Source organism: Aquarana catesbeiana, linkage group LG05, assembly GCF_042186555.1.
Source record: "Aquarana catesbeiana isolate 2022-GZ linkage group LG05, ASM4218655v1, whole genome shotgun sequence".
Classification (NCBI taxonomy): Eukaryota; Metazoa; Chordata; class Amphibia; order Anura; family Ranidae; genus Aquarana; species Aquarana catesbeiana.
Window position 1 is genome coordinate 457,625,480 of NC_133328.1, and position 21,656 is coordinate 457,647,135.

At 42.6% G+C, this 21,656-nt stretch overlaps 1 protein-coding gene across 7 annotated transcripts in view; it reads left to right on the top strand.

Moving 5' to 3' along the window:
* The window catches only part of PPP4R1 (protein phosphatase 4 regulatory subunit 1), a 152,865-nt gene that overhangs the window by 20,615 nt on the left and 110,594 nt on the right, over window positions 1-21,656 (top strand). For 4 of the 7 annotated variants that reach the window (XM_073631341.1, XM_073631342.1, XM_073631344.1 and 1 more), the window contains exon 3: window positions 12,297-12,432. In XM_073631341.1, coding sequence (XP_073487442.1) covers window positions 12,297-12,432 — 136 coding nt within the window. The remainder of the gene's footprint in view (window positions 1-12,296; window positions 12,433-21,656) is intronic. The other 3 variants (XM_073631343.1, XM_073631347.1, XM_073631346.1) reach the window with 1 other exon arrangement.

Genomic DNA, 21,656 nt, shown 5'->3' on the forward strand with positions numbered 1-21,656 from the left:
CTGTGCATCCTCATGTGGGTAAACGCAACCTTTCACAGGCATTTGCCCCATTTGAACAAGGCCTTAAAGTGTATGTATAGTCCAAACTTCAAGTGTTCAATAGAGTAGGGAAGTATTAGAACCTCCAGTATTTTTTTTTTTTTTTTTGTGGTCTGTGTCTTCTAGTGAGATTCCCTATCTTTTTCCTGTCGACCCATGAAAGTAATGAGAAATTCAAACATGTAGAGTTGTCAACAAAACAAGGGTGAGGGCAAATCTTCCAATGTGGACACTTCTACTCTAGTGGCAGCAGTGGAATTCCCCTTTTACTTTGTAGAGATTTCCTCTCACTTTCTGTTGTGTCTCTAGGACAGAAAGTGAAGGAAAATCTCATCAATGTGACACAGACTGAAAATGGTAATCTGACGAGGGCTTAATCCTCTCCCTACTATTCAAAACTAAGAATGTCACTTTGTACTATACATTAGAGCTGCACGATTCTGGTTAAAATGAGAATCACAATTTTTTTGCTTAGAATAAAGATCACGATTCTCGACTTAACATCTTTCACATTCTACAAAAAAACTGGGCTAACTTTACAGTTTAGTTTTCTTTTAATTCGTTGAAGTGTTTTTTGTTCCCAAAAAATTGTGTTTAAAGTACCGCTGTGCAAATACAGTGTGACATAAAATATTGCAACAGCCCCCATTTTATTCTCGAGGGTCTTTGCTAAAAAAAACTATAGCTATAGATAGATCTCTTTGGGGGTCCTACGTTATTTTCTCGCAGAAAATACAGATTTTTACTTGTAAGCAACAAGTGTCAGAAAAAGGCTTATGCCCTGTACAGACGATCGGATTTTCCAACAACAAATGTTGGATGTGAGCTTGTTGGCTGAAAGTCTGACCATGTGTATGCTCCATCGAACATTTGTTGGCGGACTTTCCGCCAACAAATGTTGGCTAGCAGGTTCTCAAATTTTCCGCCAAAAAAACTTTATTGTTGGAATTTCCGATCGTGTGTACACAAGTCCGTGCACAAAAGTTCACGCGTGCTCGGAATCAAGCAGAAAGAGCTGCACTGGCTATTGAACGTCCTTTTTCTCGGCTTGTCGTACGTCTTGTACGTCACTGTGTTCGTAATTGGTGGCCAACATTTGTGTGACCGTATGTATGCAAGACAAGTTGAAGGCAACAACCTTCTAACAAAATTCCATGGTTTTGTTGTCGGAAAGTCCGATCATGTGTACGGGGCTTAAGTCTTTTTAAATGGTTAAACTGACCTCAAGAACGGAAGTTCTTCCCTTTTGATCTAATAAAAGAACGAAATGTTACAATGTTTCTCTTGATCTCCCAGCTGAGGAATGTTGCTAACATTTGCCAACCTTTTTTTTTTTTTTTTTTTTTTTTTTTTTTTTTTTTTTTTAAGCTCTGAAAAGAGAACTGCTCTGCACTTGTTACCTAGAATCGGGGAAATATTGGATTAAGATCGTGAGGGGGGTTGAACAGAGATTGCGTTTTTTTTTTTTCTGATTAATAGTGCAGCTCTACTATACATACTGTATCCCTGAATGATAAGGGAATGTGGGTTTTATTTTAGTTTAGCTTGCTTCTAGCATTTGATGTTTTTTTTGAATAAATTAATTATAAAATTAATGATGATGCTTTAACCCCTGCAAATAAAAAGTGTGCTTTGTTAAAACTAAAGGGACCCTGCTAGGTATTTGGAAGGAGACGTTTTGGTTTGGTAAGGTTTTTGTCAAGGGGGAAGACTGTTAGTCTGTAGCCTCTAATTGGTGCCATGTGTTTTTTTTTTTTTTTTTTTTTTTTTTTTTTTGTTTTGTTTTTACAAATGCTGCATAATTAAATGTCCATCGGTGAAGTCAAAGCTGCCTTGGACAAAGGTTTGCACAACATTCAGAGCAATATGTTGTTATAACCTCTTGTAAAGCAAGTAAAGGAACATAAGGCATGCATACTGAATGAAAATTTTGATTAGCCACTTGCCTACTGGGCACTTAAACCCCCCTCCTGCCCAGACCAATTTTCAGCTTTCGGTGCTCTCACATTTAGATTGACAATTTATCAGTCATGTAATACTGTACCCAAATTATTTTTTTTTGTCCTGTTTTCCACACAAATAGAGCTTTCTTTTGGTGGTATTTGATCACCTCTGGGTTTTTTATTTTTTGTGCTATAAATGAAAAAAGACCGAAAATTTTGAAAAAAAACCCCGCATTTTTCTTAGTTTCTGTAATAAATTTTGCAAATTATTAATTTTTCTTCGTACATTTTGGCCACAATTTATACTGCTACATATCTTTGGTAAAAATAACCCAAATTAGTGGATATTATTTGGTCTTTGTGAAAGTTATAGTCTACAAGCTGTGGTGCAAATCATAAAAAATTGATCACATCTGATCACACCTGATGTACTAGTGGCCTATCTCATTTCTTGCGACCCGAACAAGCCAGGAAAGTACAAATACCCCCCAAATGACCCCTTTTTTGAAAGTAGACATTCCAAGGTATTTAGTAAGATGCATGGTGAGGTTTTTGATGTCATTTTTTTCCCACAATTCTTTGCAAAATTGTCATTGTAATAGGTTATTTCTCTCACATGGCATGTGTATACCACAAATAACACCCCAAAATACATTCTGCTACTCCTCCTGAGTATTACGATACCACATGTGTCTTTTTCACAGCCTAGCCACATAGAGAGGCCCAACATGCAGGGAGCACCACCACGTGTTCTAGGAGCATAAATTTCACATCTAACTTGTTGACTACCTATTACAATTTTGAAGGCCCTGGGGCATCAGGACAATGACACGTGACACTGATGTGGCACTGATGACAGGTGGCACTAAGGCATGGCACTGATGACAGGTGGCACTAAGGCGTGGCACTGATGACAGGTGGCACTAAGGCGTGGCACTAATGACAGGTGGCACTGGTGACAGGTGGCACTAAGGCGTGGCACTGGTGACAGGTGGCACTAAGGCGTGGCACTGGTGACAGGTGGCACTAAGGCGTGGCACTGGTGACAGGTGGCACTAAGGCGTGGCACTGGTGACAGGTGGCACTGGTGACAGGTGGCACTAAGGCGTGGCACTGGTGACAGGTGGCACTGGTGACAGGTGGCACTAAGGCGTGGCACTGGTGACACTGACAGGTGGCACTGGGGGCAGGTGGCACTGGGGACATGTGTTTGTGTGTGTGGGCACTGTGTTTGTGTTCACACTCACGCTGCAGCCGGAGGTCGCTCTCCCTCCTCACACGCTGTCTCTGTGTGAGGAGGGAGAGCCGGCGATGAGAGATGATCTCATTTGTTTACATATGAGATCATCTTTTATTGGACACTCAGATCGAGTGCTAAATGGCCGCTGTGATTGGGCATTTAGCACAATCTGTGATTGGCTGTGTCCCTTGGACACGGCCAACACAGATTTCCCCCGATGTGCGCCTGTGGCGGCACGCAGGGAGGATGTAAATGGGAGGATGTCCAGGGACACCCTCCTGGCAATTGAACACCGTGCTGTAGACTCCTTTCGTCTATAGCGCAGGCGCGAGGCGGTTAAAAGGCATATCTGGGTTTTTATTTTTCTATGAAGTTGGAACATTTGGAAGCTTATATAAAATGATGATCTCAATGCCCCTTCATGTGTTTAATGCCCTTTATACTCCAAACATTTTTTTTGTTTTAGACACTGGAAAGGGTTAGACCCTCTTTAACTTTACATACACCATCTGGACACCCTAATGAGGAACACAATAAAAGCATGACAGAGGTTCTAAAACTTGACTTGCAATATACAGTATTTGTATTGCTTCCAGTAGCTCTGTTGGAGGGTTTTTCCCACACTTCCCATTCTGTCTTGGGGAGTCTCCAAATGAAGACACAGACGGCAATCCAAAAAGTTGACAGTTTTTGAGGTGTATTTCCACCTTTCAGTCAAATTTGAGAAAACCCCTTTTAGAAGATTTTGTTGTGTGTTCCAATTTACACAGTACACTTTAAAGCGGATCTACACTACATCTGAGGACCACAAACCAAAAGTACATTAATTGTTCTTAATCAAACAAAACTCATCTATCTGTGTCTCCATGCTTTTATTTTCATTGAAAAATCACTTTGAAAAACACCCCCTTGAATTTCTGGCTGCAACCATCTTGACCCCTCCTGTAGATTCTTGGGATGTATTTGCTTAGGCATGGAAACCAGGAAGCAACTGAATAAATGTAAAAAAAAAAAAAGTTTATTTCAAGCAAATAGAATATACTTTCCTTATGCTAGCAGCATAAGGATTAAAAATAGTCAATGTTGATTTAAAGCAGAACTAAACCCTCCTATCCTTTTTCATTTAAGCTGGGTTCACATATATGCAAATTGGAAGCGTTAATGCCATACATTTCGCATAACATGTAAATGTGACCAACTTTCAATGGAGCCAGTTCACACATGTGCGGGGTGGCCACGGTGCAAGTTTAAAAAGTATCCTGTGCGTTTTTGGGTCCAGTTCAGGTGCAAATTCAGGTAATAATTTGCACCTGAACCTGTGAACAGAAACGCACTGGACTGCAAACTGCAGCTGCACATGTGTGAACCCAGCCTTAGCCTCTGTTTGATTTGCAGTTGCCATGGTGCTGCACATGTGATCAGTTATGACTCCAGCCATTTGATGGTTTGGTTGAAAGCGCAAGCAAATGTGACAGTTACATACCCGGTGTTCTATCAGATTACCGCTACCCATCACATTGTGTAACAGAAGCGACGTTCTGACCAAGAAATACTGTGCATGCGCTATGCGTTCCATACACTTCATGATCTGACTTTTAGCGCTAATCTGATAGAACACCCATGCGGGCATCTTGCTGTACCCAGCTACATCTTGAATTTCAGAGTAATTTTAGCAATAAAGTGAGCATATATAACTATAGTATATTGACATCTGTGATGCTGTTTTGATGTTACATTTTGAAAGAAGCTGGACGCCTGCAGTAGTAAGGTGGCGGAGACCATGTTGGTCAAAATTAAACATCCAAGCCGCATCACAGATGTGAGTATACTATATTTATTTAGACTCACTTTATTGCTAAAATTACTCTGAAATTAAAGACGTAGCTGGGTGTAGTAAAATGTTCGCATGGGTGTTCTATCAGATTACCTCTACCCGTCAGATCATGAAGTGTTTGGAACGCATATCACCTTGGAATGCATAGCGCATGCGCAGTAAGTATTTCTTGGTCAGAACGTCACTTCCATTATACAATCCTGATGGGTAGCGGTAATCTGATAGAACACCGGCAATTTTTTTTCTTTATCGTACATCATGGGACACAGAGCACCATAGTAATCACTATGTGGTATATAGGCACCTTCAGGTGATGGACACTGGTATACCAAATACAGGAAGTTCACTCCCTATATAACCCCTCCTCCTACATGGAGTACCTCAGTTTTTTTCGCCAGTGTCTAAGGTGTTGGTCATGAGTGAAGATGTGCTCTGAGGAGCTCCAGTAGGGATCCTTGCTGTTTTTAAATAGCCTCCATGGACCGGATCCATCCAAAGTGCCACTGAGGCCAAAGTGGATGGTACTTGGGCCTCGTATACGAAGCATGAAGTTTTGCCTGTAACGCCTCTCTTTGCAGGGCTGGCCCCCAGGACCCAGAGCTTTGTTCATGCTACATTACCTAAAGTTTTTCTGGCGGGGTGCTTACAGGTTCAAGGAAGTGGAAACCCGATAAAAACGGACCCAGTCCTTGAAGGTTTGCTAAACGCAGCCCGCTGTGATGTTGGATTGACTGTTAAATCAGCAAATCCTGTGGCGGGGATAAGGTAAGTGAAGAAACTTAGGAACTAAAAAGTCCACCTACGATTTCTTTTTTAAGGAAAAATGTCATGCCTTAAAACTCCACTAGAGGGTGTATATGCACATACCTTAATCTGTTGTCTTCAGCTCAGTGTCAGTCTGTGTGTGGTCGCAGCAGCTTGCACAGGGGTATTGGGGATTCCTCTTAAGGTAAGGGATCTGCCAGACACTTTTCTCCCCCCCTGAAGGGACCAGAAGGGTTAGGGAATCAGCGGTGGTTGTACCCCCCCTTGTAATACCCCCCCACCCCATGGGGGGGGGGGGGAGGTCCCGAGTTTTGTTCCAACAGTTTGTTCCTCTGCCTGCTTGTGGATGGGCTCTGCCTCCCCCCCCCTTGTGTTGGGTCTGCGGACCTGTAAGCCGTCCGCAGGAGAATATTTTTCAAATGAAAAGGAGGGGGCGGGGCCTAGTTGCTGCGCCGTGTAATGTCTACGGGGACGCACGGCACAAGCACAGACTTAAAGATCAGCTGGAGCAGTCTCTCTTCAGCTGATAGCGAGGAGGAGCAAGCAGGCTAACACTCGGGACACAGGAGCGGTGGGGCACGTAAGGGCTGCAAGTGGCATTCCTAATATGGGAAGGACATTTTTTCCTAGCACTAGGCTGGACTTGTATAGCGGCATTATACTGTCAGACTATGCTCAGCAATTAGTGCAATTTAATAGTACCTCTGCTTTTGTGCTTAGGACTATGCGTACTAAAAAAGACACCACAAAAAGCCAAAGTTTTCACCCCCAGGCATTAGGAACTCCAGTCGTGTCTCCACGCTGTCATCCTAGCCTGAAAATACCAGTTATGGCAAGCCAGAGTGAGTCATTGGAACAAATTGGTGGTGTAGCTGCTTCTCTCATCTCAGCCCCTGTATACGTGACTGAAGAGGCATTTTCGTCTGCCCTGCATGGCCTAGAAGGAAGATTAGCGGCTTTAATCGCATCCTCCATTCAAATGGATAGGAAGTGTGCTAGAACCCCCTCCCCCACCTTAGACCCTTTGCAAGGGGAACAGTGGGCACAGGATGAGGTGTTACCCTCAGGCGATCAGGAGGAAAGACAAACCGATGACTCCTCTGCGGGTGAAACAACGGTACGTGAGCCTTTTTCAGCCTCGCAATCTGAGAAGTTGCTGATACAATCTCTTACGCAGATGGTTCGTTCTAATTTCATGCTACCCCTAACTGAGTCAGCTGAAGCTCGGTTTCTTCCTTGGGTTCCTTAAAACCTTCACAGCCTTTGCATGCGTTTCCTGTCCATGCATTACTAGAACAGCTTATTTATGCTGAATGAGATCACCCGGATAAGCATTTTTTTCCTCCAAAGAGATTTTTCGTTCTCTATTGTACCAGCAGTTGACGCTGCGATTTCCAGTGTGACTAAAAGTCTGACTTGTCCAGTAGACAATGCACAAATGCTTAAGGATCCAACAGATCAAAGGTTGGAATTCCTGTTAAAATCTGCTTTTTCCTTGGCAGGTGCCATTACTCAGCCTGCAGTTGCTGCAATAGGCGTCTGTCAATCCCTAAAGGACCAATTTAGACAGGCCCTTAAAGAGGTTCTTGCACAAAAAGCCTGGGATTTGGCCGCACTACCAAAAGCATTATGCTTTGCCATAGATGCCATTAAAGAGTCTATTCACCAGGCGTCCCGCCTTACGCTTATGCTAGTACACATGCATAGAATGCTGTGGTTAAAAAATTGGTCAGCCGAAGCACCATGTACAAAGCTCCTGACTGGGTTCCCTTTTCATGGGGATCGGGTATTTGGGGATGATTTGGACAAATGCAGCCAAACAATTTCTAGTGGGAAAAGTACTATTTTGCCAGTCAAAAGAAAGTATAAACGCCCTTCATTTAAACTGGCTCTTTCTCCTACGCCAGGGGCTTCCGCCTCTAGGCAGTGTTGACGGCCTCCACTGTCAGACTCTAGAGGAAAACCTCAGGGTCAGGTCCAGGCTCAAAAAGTCCTGGGGCCAGAAACCTGCAAAGCAGAATCCTAAAGCCTCCTTATGAAGAGGCACCCCCCCTCGCCAGGGTGGGGGGAAGACTTCTGCAGTTTTCACAAGCCTGGCAAGAGGAAATTCAGGACAGATGGGTCATCTCCACGCTAACTCTGAGGTACAAGCTGGAATCTCTGGACTTTCCACCGTCTTGTGTCAAACGTTCTCAAAGATCCAGGGAAAAGGCAATCTCTGTTTCGGGCACTAGACCAATTAATGGCTCGGGGGTGATCATACAAATCCCCACAGTAGAGCCAGGTTTGGGGTTTTATTCAAACCTGTTTACAGTACCAAAACCAAATGGAGATGTCAGACCCATTCTAGATCTAAAGAATCTAAATCAGTTCCTGAAGATCCGCTCCTTTCGCATGGAGTCAATCAGGTCAGTGGTTTCTATCCTACAAGGAGGAGAACTTCTGGCATCTATCGACATAAGGGATGCATATCTGCATGTTCCTATATTTCCTGCTCACCAAAGGTTTCTGCGATTCGAGGTAGAACAGCAGCATTTCCAGTTTGTAGCCTTGCCCTTCGGGCTAGCTACAGCACCCCGGGTGTTTACAAAAGTCCTGGCCCCACCTCTAGCCAGGTTAAGGGCACAGGGCATAACCGTCTTGGCGTACTTAGACGATCTATTGCTAATAGACCAGTCGGTGGCTCCTTTGGACCAGAGCGTGCGCATTACAACCAGTTACCTGGAAAGTTTGGGTTGGATTCTCAACCTAGAGAAATCTTCTTTAAAACCGATTAAAAAGGCCGGAGTACTTGGGTCTGATCATAGACACAGCCCAGAAAAAGTTGTTCTTGCCTCAGGCAAAAATCAACTCCATAAGAGAGCTGGTGTGGATGGTCAGGTCAAAAGTCGATCCCTCCATTCGCCTTTGCATGAGGTTGGGAGGAAAGATGGTGGCTTCATTCAAAGCGGTTTCCTATGCCCAGCTCCATTTGAGACTGTTGCAAAACAGTATCCTGTCTGCTTGGAACAAAACAATTCAAGCTTTAGACTTGCCAATGCGCCTGTCCCCAAGGGTGTCCAAAGCCTCAGTTGGTGGTTACTAACCCAGAATCCACTGAAAGGAAAATCCTTCAGACCTGTTATCTGGAAAGTGGTAACGACAGATGCCAGCCTTTTCAGGCTGGAGAGCAGCACTAGAGAGGACAACTGTCCAGGGAGAGTGGTCAAGAGCCGAAAGAACCTTGCCCATCAATATCCTAGAGATTCAGGCAGTGCGTCTGCCTCTGAAGGTCTGGACTTCCAGGTGACGGGGTTGTCCTGTCAGGATTCAATCCAACAATGCCACAGCGGTGGCCTATATCAATCACCAAGGGGGCACCAAGAGTCTTGCAGCGCAGACAGAGGTGAACCATATTCTAACTTGGGCAGAAAGGAATGTTTTGTGCCTATCGGCAGTCTTCATTCCGGGAGTAGAGAATTGGCAGTTAGTCAACTTTGTGTCCAGGACAAGAGACAACAGATGCGTTGGTGACCCTGTGTGATCAGTTCTCACTGATCTATGCATTTCCCCCTTTTTAGTTGCTGCCTTGACTTCTTTGCAGGATCAAGCTGGAAAGAAAGCTGGTAATTCTGGTAGCACCAGCATGGCCCAGAAAGTCATGGTATGCAGAAATCGTAAAGATGGCGGTGGAAAATCCATGGTCTCTTCCACTACGGCCAGACCTACTCTCACAGGGTCTGATATTCCATCCTACCTTACCAACACTAAATTTAATGGCTTGGCTATTTAAACGCACATTCTAAAGAAACAAGGGCTTTCCGGGTCAGTTATTTTTACCTTGATTAATGCAAGGAAGCCAGCTTCCAGAACTATATATTATAGAGTCTGGAGGGCTTATGTTTCCTGGTGTGAATCCAAGGGTTGGCACCCTCAGACATAAATCATAGGCAGAATTCTTGCCTTTCTACAATTAGGGGTAGAGATGAAGTTGGCCTTGAGTACTATTAAGGGCCAAGTCTCGGCTTTATCGGTCTTATTTCAAAGACTGTTTGCTATACATTCTTTAGTCCGGGGTTTTATGCAAGGGGTGATGCAGATTAATCCGCCAGTTAGATGACCTTTGAACCCTTGTCAAGTCGAGCTCTATTGTCATTACACTACATGTAAGAACATACAGTAGAACGAAAGGGACTTGAACTTAGTTTTGTCAGTGTTACAAAAACAGCCATTTGAACCGATACAACATATTCCCTTAGTCCTTCTGACAAGGAAGTTGGTGTTCTTGGTTGCTATATCCTCAGCAAGGAGGGTTTCAGAATTGGCTGCTCTTTCTTGTAAAGAGCCATACTTGATCTTTCATGAGGACAGAGTGGTGTTGCGCCCTCGTCCAGACTTTTTTTTGCCAAAAGTGGTCTCAGGTTTTCACCTGAACCAAGATATTGTCCTGCCATCGTTTTTTCCAAAACCAGTGTCCATCACCTGAAGGTGCCTATATACCACATAGTGATTACTATGGTGCTCTATATCCCACGATGTACTCCAAGAAAATTATTTTACAGGTAAGCTGTTATAAAAATCCTATTTTTTTTTTTTTTTTTTTTTTTTACGGTTAAATTGGTAGGTTTAGTTCCACTTTAACTCGTTTAAAAAGGAAAGTTTCCTATTTATTTATATCTAGTTTGTTTACCATAGAATCTAGAGGTGCACCGAATGGAAATTTTTGGTACCGAAAATGCAGGATGCACAGCCGAAAACTGCAAACGAGTTTTTAAAAAAAAAAAAAAAAAAATATATATATATATATATATATATATATATATATATATATATATATATATATATATATATATATATATATATAATATTTATATTTGTATTGTATAAGATTTTTTTAAAATTAATATTATAAATATAAATTTACTGTCGCACGTTATTGGTACACTTTTTTTTTTTTGTGTGTGCAAGAAAAGCTCAAGAAAAATGTATCACTTTAAATTCTATGTGTGTCTTCACACTGGTCCATTGTGCTTCCTTTTTTGGTGTTAAAAATCCTGCTTTCTGCATTTTTGGACAGTTAAAAAAAGACACACCATCATGTTGAAATGCTTGGAAAACGCAGCAAGAACGCACCTGTGTTGAGTTTTTGATGCAGTTTTTGAGTCACATGACCTATGAAAAACTAACAATAAAATCGTGGTAAAATTGCGCTTGTTTTCGGGACCATTATCGGCACCCTTTTCTCTTATTGGCAAAATGCAGATAACACAATTTTGTTTTTTTTCGGCTGCCGAAATTTCAGTGCATCCCTAATGGAATCACTCTATGAACATTAAATGGCTATATAACACATGTACTTTTTTAATAACTGCATAGCAGGATATTTGACATCTGTACAACCTACCGTTGTCCAGCAGTCAATGCTGGAAAATGAAAGCCATTTACGAGCAACTCTATGCAGCTCTTGTCCAACCAAAGTGTGGATGGAAGTCAAACATGGTGCTTGGCATTTATCATGGTACATGTATTAATGGTGGTTTACTGTTCATAGAGTAATTCTGCCAACACAGTACAGGCAGATTTTATAATGGCAAACATAACTCTCCAGCCCCTCCTTAGCACTTCATGGAAAGCCAAAGCTAAGTAAGATTTTTCAGTCCTGGAGCTTCAAGAAAGGAGCAATTAAAAAAGTAAGCAGAAATGTCAAAATATTTTTAAGGTATGCTAAGCTTTGTGAATGGCAACATGCGACCCAATTTGGGCACAGAAGTAGAATAGTAGAACTTTTGGCTTGAGTTGGACTTGCAGGGAAAAAAAAATTCCACCCTTGCAGTGGTGCCCTCCAAGCATTCCCCCCACCAACCCCCCCCCCTGCACTGTAAGATTCATTTGCTTGTGATGTCTAGCGAAAAGATGAAAAGGCTGTTTCACTTATCTGATTTCTCGCAGCTGGCTCTGTTTGCATAGGGGAAGTGTCCAATTACCATACAGTGGTACAGGGATATAAACCCTGTATGGTATGCTGAGGAGGCTGGAGTGTGACCAGAGCCAGTTGTATCTTAGAGTGCAGCTGCAGGGGTATGGTCACAGCACTGGAATAAGGAAAGTATTTCTTCTTTAATCCTCTACCCCTGGACTAAATGAGCAATAAACTCCCAACTGCAAGGGTGGATTTTTTTTTTTTCATGGCTTTAATTTATTGACATTTACCCAAAGTAAGATTTTTTTTTTTTTTTTTTTTTTCCCCCCCACTTTAAAAAATTCAAGCATATTTGAGGTAATGCTTTTGTTACAGAATGGTGTGGTCTCATTCTGGACAGGTGTGTGCAGTCATAGAAGTCACTAATGTGTTGCCACTCCAGGTCATTCTGGCACAGCTGGGGATGCTCTTTGCCCAGAGTAGTCCACAGTAATACATTTTTTGAGCAGAACACCATTTTTTTTGCTAGTGTACTGTAACTGGATTTTCAAGTTATGTTTCTGATGTTTCTGATAGTTGGTGTGGATGACTACAGCTCAGAGTCTGATGTGATTATTATACCTTCAGCCCTGGACTTTGTCTCACAAGATGAAATGTTGACCCCCCTTGGAAGGTTGGACAAGTACGCGGCAAGTGAAAATATATTCAACAGGTATGTTCACAAATCCATTACCTTGCTTGCATATGTAATCTGATGATATTTTTTTTTTTTTTTTTTGTCTGAAATTTCCTGTTTAAAATTTGTCTTTTTTTTTAAGTTCTTAGTCTTTTTAAATGTTCATTCACCTTACCAGTTTAAGAATTTAATTTCTCCTTTTTGAAAAAATGTATAAATGTGCATATTTTTGGAGATGAAAAAAGTGCTGCTTTTTTTTCATGAGTCTGCAGAGCATTGCAACCATGATCAGTGCATCACGGATGCAATATGAGGTTCCTGCTTTCTTTTCCTACAGCTTTGTACCTTTACAGCCATACAGGCTGTCAGTTTCAGCACTGCAGGAAGAGTGAATGGACTATGAGGACCTTCATCAGCTCCCTCACAGTCCCTCACAGTCCTTTTGCCCCGGTGGAAGACAGGACTTGTAGTTCATTGTATTCACAGATCTCTGTGAATGAATGCCACAGCTGTGTGGGTGGAGCCCCACACAGCTACACCAATTTTAAAATTTGACAGTGGCTGTGGGGGAAAGGGAAACCCCCCACCTGTTGTCATGAGGTGGAGGGATGGTGCTTAGTCACCTGTTACACAAGTTACAAGTTGCCAAAATTGAGCCTATCCTTTAACCACTTGCTGCAAAATCACTTTCCTGTATGTCATTCTGCTACAAGTGGTTGTACCAGGCTGATCGCCTCGGTGCTGTGTTTTAGAGCCGACAGTCAGCTTTCTTGTGATGACAATCGATGCGGCTAAGCAGCTGCTCTACCTTTATCATAAGCAGCGGGAGGGGACTTGGCTTTGATAAGGTCTCAGATCTAGAAACCCGAAAAGTGACGTCACTTCCAATTTACTGGAGCTTCAGGCTGGGTTCACATCTAAGACGGATGCGGCTCGCAGCAGGAGTTCAGTGCGTCTCTGTTTCTGGGACAAATTTTTGCCTGAATTCTTCCCTGAAAGGGAGCCAAACACGCATACGACTCCTGTGCAAGCAGCTCCGGAGATATGTGAACCGGCTCCATAGAGAGCCGGTCACAATCTCCTGTCATGCGAATTGGATGCGGAGAAACCAATATCCAATTCGCACTAGTGTGAACCCAGCCTCAAAGGCGCCAGCTTTTAAAAATGGCAGTATTCAAAACAGCCAAAGTTGGCGTTTTCAATGCTTTTAAGTGCAAAGGAGGCATTTGGGGTCTTATAGAAAATACCTAACACATGAATATTGACAATTGTTTTATATTTATATTCCTTGTGACAGCAATAAAAGTGATCAAATTTTTTTTAACTCCAGTCCTCAAGTGCCCCCAACAGGTCATGTTTTCAGGCTTTCCATTATTTTGCACAGATGATTTGATCAGTTTCACTGCCTTAGTAATTACAACAGCCATTTTCATCTGAGGTAAATCCTGAAAACTTGACCTGTTGGGAGTACTTGAGGACTGGAGTTGAGAAACATTGTCCCTCCACCCAACCTGCTTCCCTCGCCTCTAAAATGCCCCCCCCCTCCAGCACATTCACCCCACCAGGCACTAAACCCTCCCCCTCCTGGCTGAATGCAATTGTCGGTTCCCCCCCCAACTGCCTCTCCAACAATTCTAAAAAAAAAAATGTAAATAGCAACCCCCCCACACTGTGACCCTGCGCCCGGTATGTGCAGCGCTGCTGACCAGCTCTACACCTCATCCCACCGGCTGCAGCTGCTGCCCGGGAGATCAGTGACAGTCAGGATCCAACTCCCTTTCTTAATTTGAAAAACAACCCCCCCACTGTGACCCCCTCTCACTGAGCCCTAGTGCCCGGTATATGTAGCGCTGCTGACCAGCTCTCCCTCCACCACCTCCTGCCGGCTGCAGCTGCTGCCTGGGAGATCAGTGAGTGTCAGGAATGAGAGAGGGGTGGGGGGTGGGGGGTGCTGTGCATCCCTGTGCGGGTAAACACTGCTCTCCATATGGCCCTCCATGGGCGTACGCTTTAGTACTTTTTTTTTTTTTTTTTTTTTTTTTTAGTTAAAATAGATAATGATAAACATTTGCATTGTGCAACTTTTGTGCCCCTACAGGTGCACCTTCTTTTTATTCTACTGGTCATGTGCTTTCAGAAAATATATGGGGGTGGGTGTCTTTTACAAACTCTGAAAGCTGAAAAATGAAAACCTCCAGTTTTTTTTTATAGAAACGTGCTTATTTACAGTTTTGCATACATTTGGTTTTCACCATTTCGCAAAAAGGCGCAATTTAAAATTTACAAATATTAACTCAATACATTTTAAACTTTTTTATTGAGCAGGATTTTTTTTAAAGTTGCTGTGTTTTTATATTTGCTAATGATGATTTTAGTATATTTTTTTGTGAAAATATTGATTTGATAAACATTTTCGCAAATATGATGCAAAAAAATCAGTAGCATCTTCTTTTTGTTCTTCTGGTCATGTGCTTTCAGAAAATATATGGTTTGGGGGGGTCTTTTATCTGCTAATAAGGACTTTGGAGTATTTTGTAGTGAAAATATTCTTTTAATAAACTTTAGCGCAACTATGAGGCCCTAAAAATCGGTAGCAAATTATTTTTATTCTGCTGGTCGTGCTTTCCGAAAATAAGGGAAAAAAAATAAAGCAATGGAAAAATTGCAAAAATAGTCCGGCCATCTGAGTTTAAGGCTGCATTCACACCTGTGCGTTTTCAGCTCATAAAACGTCCGAAGAATGCCCAACAAGCAAAATCCTATTCATTTCAATGGCACCTGTTCACATCTGAGCGTTTTGTCACCTGAAGCAAAACACCTGAAAAACGCCTTAAGCTCAAAAAAGAACATGAGCTTCTTTGGGGCAGATTACAGGCGTTTTTACTGGTCACCAATGTAAAAAGCAGAAAAATGCCTGTAATCTGTCCCAAAGAAGCTCATGTTCTTTTTAAACTTAAGATGTTTTTCAGGCATATTGCTTCAGGTGACAAAACACTCAGATGTGAACAGGTGCCATTGAAATGAATGGGATTTTGCTTGTTGAGCATTTTTTTAGCATTTTTTGGGCGTTTTACAAGAGGAAGACGCTCAGATGTGAATGCAGCCTGAAAGGTGCTGTGTGAAACTGTTTATTATTATTGTTCATATTACTTGACTATTATTTTTTAGAAAATAGGTTGGACTTGTGTCTTTTTTCAACCTCACCTACTATGTAACTATGTAAAATGAGAGATTCTATATCTGCCAACATGTATACCAAACCAGCGGCTTTTGACAGTAATGTGCAATAATTGCCCTGTGTGTGCAGCGTGAACAGTCCTATTGGTTGAGCACTGAAGATCAGTGGTATAGGCACCAAAGGTAGTAATGGTAATTTTTGCAGGTATCTTTTTGTTTGCATTTAGAGCTTTTTTAAGATGAGTTGCAAAGCTTTTGTTTTTTTCAGCTGTGGGAACAGTAAATTGCTACAAGTGAAATGATCATCAAGTTATGTACAGCAGTCTTTTAGATAGGCTAGAAACATTACCAGTTTGCAACACCTTCTTGCTTAACCACGTCAGCCCCGGAAGAATGTACCCACTTTCTGACCAGAGCACTTTTTGAGATACAGCACTGCGGTCGTGCGACGTTGCACCCAAACAAAATTGACATCCCTTTTTTCCCCACACATAGAGCTTTCTTTTGGTGGTATTTTATCTCCTCTGCAGTTTTTATTTTTTGCGCTATAAACAAAAAAAGAGCGACAATTTTGAAAAAGCAATTTTTTTTTACTTTTTGCTATAATTATACCCAAAAAATATATAAAAAAAACAAATTTCTTTCTCAGTTGAGGCTGATATATATTCTTCTACATATTTTTGTAAAAAAAAAAAACGCAATAAGCGTATCTTGATTGGTTTGCGTAAAAGTTATAGCGTCTACAAAAGGGATAGATTTATGGCTTTTTTTTTTGTTTGTTTTTTTTTTTTTAGTAATGGCAGCGATCTGCAGGTTTTTTTTTTTTTTTTTTTATCGTGGCGACATTATGGTGGACATATCGGACATTTTTGAAACAGCAATCAGTGCTATAAATGCACTGATTACTGTATAAATGACACTGGCAGGGAAGGGGTTAAACACTAGGGGGCTATCAAGGGGTTAAGTGTGTCATAGGGAGTGATTCTAACTGGGGGGGGGGGCTACCACTGACATGACAGCGATCACTGCTCTCGATGACAGGGAGCAGTAGATCCCTATCATGTCACTAGGCAGAACAGGGAAATGCCTTGTTTACATGGGCATCTCCCCGTTCTGACGCTCCATGACACGATTGCGGGACACCGGCAGACATCGAGTCCGCGGGACCCACGGTCAGGGAGTACACGGCGGGCAGGCGCCCACAATGCCATGTCTTAAATGGGACGTACAGGTACACTCATTTGCACAGCCGTGCCATTGTGCCGACGTATATCGTCGTGCACTGGTCGGCAAGCGGTTAAACAGAGTAGCTGTTAAAGGCAAAGTTCACCTTTTAAAAGAAATATTAAATGCACACATTTTTGCAGGGGAAAAAAATGTGCATTTACATTTTTTTTTTTTTACAGGAGCCTGCTAAGCATTGTGCCTGCGATCAGTGAATTGGGGATGCAATGCCAGGCACCTGCAAACTCCCTGCCCATACTGAGGTACAGGCTCTCAGTTGTAGAGCTAAGGGAAGTGTCAGTGGACTACGTGTGGTGAATTCCAAGCTTTGTGTTCCATTGACTACCAAGTCAGTCTGCCGCAATTGTAGTTTTTTCATCACCAGATCTCTGTGAATGAATAACGCGGCTGCGCAGGCGAAAGTCTGCACAGCCACACCAATTTCAAAAGTAACAGCTGCTGCAGGGAAGGAGAATCCCCCACACACTGTCATAGGGGCAGCTGTTTTGGGGGGTGGCAAGATCACATGATCTCTGTTCTGAACTGCATAAGAGCTTAGAGAGTTGGGGTGGAGACTGCAGGGGGGTGTCTGCACAAGGCAGAGAAGCAGCAGTACACTGATTTTCCCAGTGCAGTGCTGTGCAGGGGTTGGTGGCGGCACAAGTCTGACCATTGGATTACAGGCAGGATGTGCTTTCAAGTAGAGGAAAACTGACCATTCTGGGATGGATGCACTTACCTACTGTGGTCAGTTTAAAATAGGAAATCAGGGGGTTTTGCAAAATCACCAGGTATTTCACCAAAGGAAGCAATACAAAGAGAGCTGGAGCTGGATACTTTTTCATTCAAGTACATGCTACAACAGACACATCAGGAATATGAAATGTTAGAATAGCATACACTTTAATATGTGTGTCACCAGCAAGTTTTACTAGCACAGCCACAAGTTTTGAGAATTGCACAAATTAATTTTTACAAAGTCTACTGCTTCATTGTTTTTAGATCTTTTTGTCAGATGTTACTATGGTATACTGAAGTATAATTACAAGCTTTTTTTTATAAGTGTCAAAGGCTTTTATTGGCAATTTCATTAAAGTGATTGTAAAGGCTCATTTTTATTCCTATAAAAATAACAAGCATATTATACTTACCTGTTCTGTTGCAGTGGATTTGCACAGAGCAGCCCAGATCCTCCTCTTCTCAAGTCCCTCTTTTGTGATTCTGACCCCTCTCTCCTGTTCAGTGCCCCCACAGCACCCAAGCCGAACCACAGCTCCTTGTGTCACGGAGCTCTGCCCCCTCTCTCTCCTGACTGGTTAGCTGACTTTGACAGCAGCGGCAGCCAATAGCGCTGCTGCTGTGTCTCAGCCAATCTGGAGGGAGAATCTCAGACGGCCAAGGGACTTGTGGACATTGCTGGACAGAAAGGGACCTCAGGTTAGTGTGAGGGGGGGCTGCTGCACACAGAAGGCTTTTTATCTTAAAGGGTTGTAAAGGCAGAAGCTTTTTTATCTTAATGCATTCTATTGGTTAGCCAATCAGGGGGAGAGGGTGCGGGGCCTGGTGGTCTGAACAGATGCAGGGAGCTGTGACTCTGCTCGGGTGCCCCCATAGCAAGCTGTTTGCTGTGGGGGCACTTAACAGGAGGGAGGGGCCAGGATCACAGAACAGGGACCCCGATAAGAGGAGGATCCGGGCTGCTCTGTGCAAATCCTCTGCAACAGAGCAGGTAAGTATAACATATTTGCTATTTTTATAGGGAAAAAAAAATTAGACTTTACAATCCCTTTAATGTATAGCATGCATTAAGATAAAAAACCTTTTGCCTTTACAACCTCTTTAAGTTTATGCAAAGAGTCAATATTTGCAGTGGTGACCCTTCTTTTTCAGAGCCTCTGCAATTTGCCCTGGCATGCTGTCAATCAACTTCTGGCCCACATCCTGACTGATGGCAGCCCATTTTTGCATAATCAATGCTTGGAGTTTGTCAATGTGTGGGATTTTTTTTTTGTTCACCTGCCTCTTGAGGATTGACCACAAGTTCTCAATGAGATTAAAGTGGTTAAGACATGGAAACAACTTTGCAACAATCCCCTCCACTATGTTTAATAATAATGTCCCCAGTGCATTTTTTTTTTTTTTAAATACTGCTGTGTACCTGATTTTATAGTGCCGATCGGTGATCACATGACCGGCCTCCTCTCTCGAGCTGACGGCTCCAGCGGGCGGGGCTTGGAAACCAATGCTGACGAGAAGCAAGGCGGTATTCAGGGGCCAGTCATTTGAGCGCTAATCGGCGCTATGAAATCAGGTACACAGTGGTATTGTTTAGAAAAAATAATATAGCAGAGGGGATTGTTGCAAGCATGTTTTATTATGAGAGCTGCAGGAGGGGAAATACGTGGAGTGGACAGAGCTGACAGGGAGGGGGGAGAAGACAGAGCAGGGCTGCGGATGACATTGTTATATAAACTGACCATGGTGTCAGGGCTTAGCAGCTATTATATACAGTGGTCAGTTTACAGGGGGGTGGGTAGAAACTGGCAGGATCAACCAGGTATTTCAGGTGTTACAGAGGGCCATATTACACAACACAAACACTGTGCTGTATAACCTGCTTTAAGGAAATGGGATCCTTTTTTAAATGAATTATTTTTTAGGTTAACAAACTCTTTAACCACTTCCCGCCCGGCCTATAGCAGAATGACGGTCAGGAAGTGGTTCAGTTATCCTGACTGGGTGTCATATGATGTCCAGCAGGATAAGCCGCGAACGGTGGTGTGTCAATCTGACACACCACATCTCCGATCTAGGTAAAGAGCCTCTGATGGAGGCTCTTTACCACGTGATCAGCTGTGTCCAATCACTGTAAACAGGGAAAGCCATGTATTCGCTTTTCCTCTACTCGCACTGACAGACGTGAGTAGAGGAGAGCAGATCGGCTGCACTCTTGATGGGGGGATCTGCACTAATTACCAGTGCAGCCCCCCTGGGGATGGCCACCCATGACCAGCAAGGATGCCCACCCATGGCCACCAGGGATGGCAATTGCTCATTAAGGATGGCACTCTGTGCCCATCAGTGATGCCTGCCAGCACCTCTGATCAGTGCCACCTATCAGTGCTGCATATAAGTGCCACCTTATCAGTGTCAATCAGTACTGTCTCATCAGTGCCAATCGTTGAAGGAGAAAACGTACTAATTTACAATGTTATTTACAAAAACATAAACAAATGAAAACTTCAACATTTTCATTCTTTTTTTATTTTTAGCCGAAAAAATAAATATCCCAGAGGTGATCAAATACCACCAAAAGAATGCTCTATTTGTCGGTAAAAAAAATAATAAAAATTTTGTTTGGGTACAGCGTCGCATGACGGTGCAATTGTCATTCAAAATGTGAGGGCGCTGAAAGCTGAAAATTGGTCTGGGCAGGAAGGTGTATAAGTTCCCTGTACTGAAGTGGTTAAGGTCTGGGGAGTTTCCTGGCCATGGACCCAAGATTTCAATCTTTTATTCTTCAAGCCACTTACAGTGCCTTTAAAAAAAAAGTATTCATACCCCTTGAAATTGTCAACATTTTTTCATGTTGCAACCAAAAACATAAATGTAGTTTATGTGATGGACCAACACAAAGTGGCACATAATTGCTAAGTGAAAGGGAAATGATAAATGGTTTTCATCATTTTTTACAAATATCTGAAAAGTGTGGCGTGCATTTGTATTCAGCCCCCTTTACGCTGATACCCCTAACTAAAATCTAGTGGAACCAATTGCCTTCAGAAATGGCCTAATTAGTAAATAGAGTCCACCTGTGTGTAATTTAATCTCAGTATAAATACAGCTGTTCTATGAAGCCCTCAGAGGTTTGTTAGAGAACCTTAGTGAACAAACGGCATCATGAAGGCCAAGGAACACACCAGACAGGTCAGGGATAAAGTTGTGAAGAAGTTTAAAGCAGGGTTAGGTTATAAAAAAAATTAGAATCAATGTGTTGCGCTGTCTTAACCACTTCAGCCCCGGAAGGATTTGTCCCCTTCCTGACCAGGCCATTTTTTGCGATACAGCGCTGCGTCGCTTTAACTGAGAATTGCGTGGTCTTGCGATGTTGTACCCAAACAAAATGTATGTCCTTTTTTTCCCCACAAAGAGCTTCCATCTGGTCGTATTTGATCACTTCTGCGGTTTTTATTTTTTTGTGCTATAAACAAAAAAAGTGACAATTTAAAAAAAAAAACACAATATTTTGTACTATTTGCTATAATAAATACCCCCCCCCCCCCGCCAAAAAAAACAAAACAAAAAAAAAACAAATTTCTTCATCAGTTTAGGCCGATATGTATTCTTCTACATATTTTTAGTAAAAAAAATCGCAATCAGTGTATATTGATTGGTTTGCGCAAAAGTTTTAGCGTCTACAAAATAGGGGATAGATTCATGGCAATTTTTTTTTATTTATATTTTTTTACTAGTAATGGCGGTGATCTTTTGGGACCAGTGACATTTATACAGCGATCAGAACTAAAAATGGCCACTGATTACTGTATAAATGTCACTGGCAGGGAAGGGGTTAACACTAGGGGGCAATCAAGGGGTTAACTGTGTTCCCTGTGTGTGTTTCTAACTGAGGGGGGGTGTGGCTAACTAGAGAAGGGGAGAGACTGTTATTCCTACTTAGTAGGAACACACGATCTGTCTCCTCTCCCCTGACAGAACTGGGATCGGTGTGTTTACACACACCGATCCCGGTTCTCACTCTGTCACGAGCGATCGCTGGCTCCGGGGACATGCTGCGGGCGCCTGCTACAGCGTCTTAAAGAGCCGATTAACAGCTACGACGGCTCGCCCAGGGGAGCCAA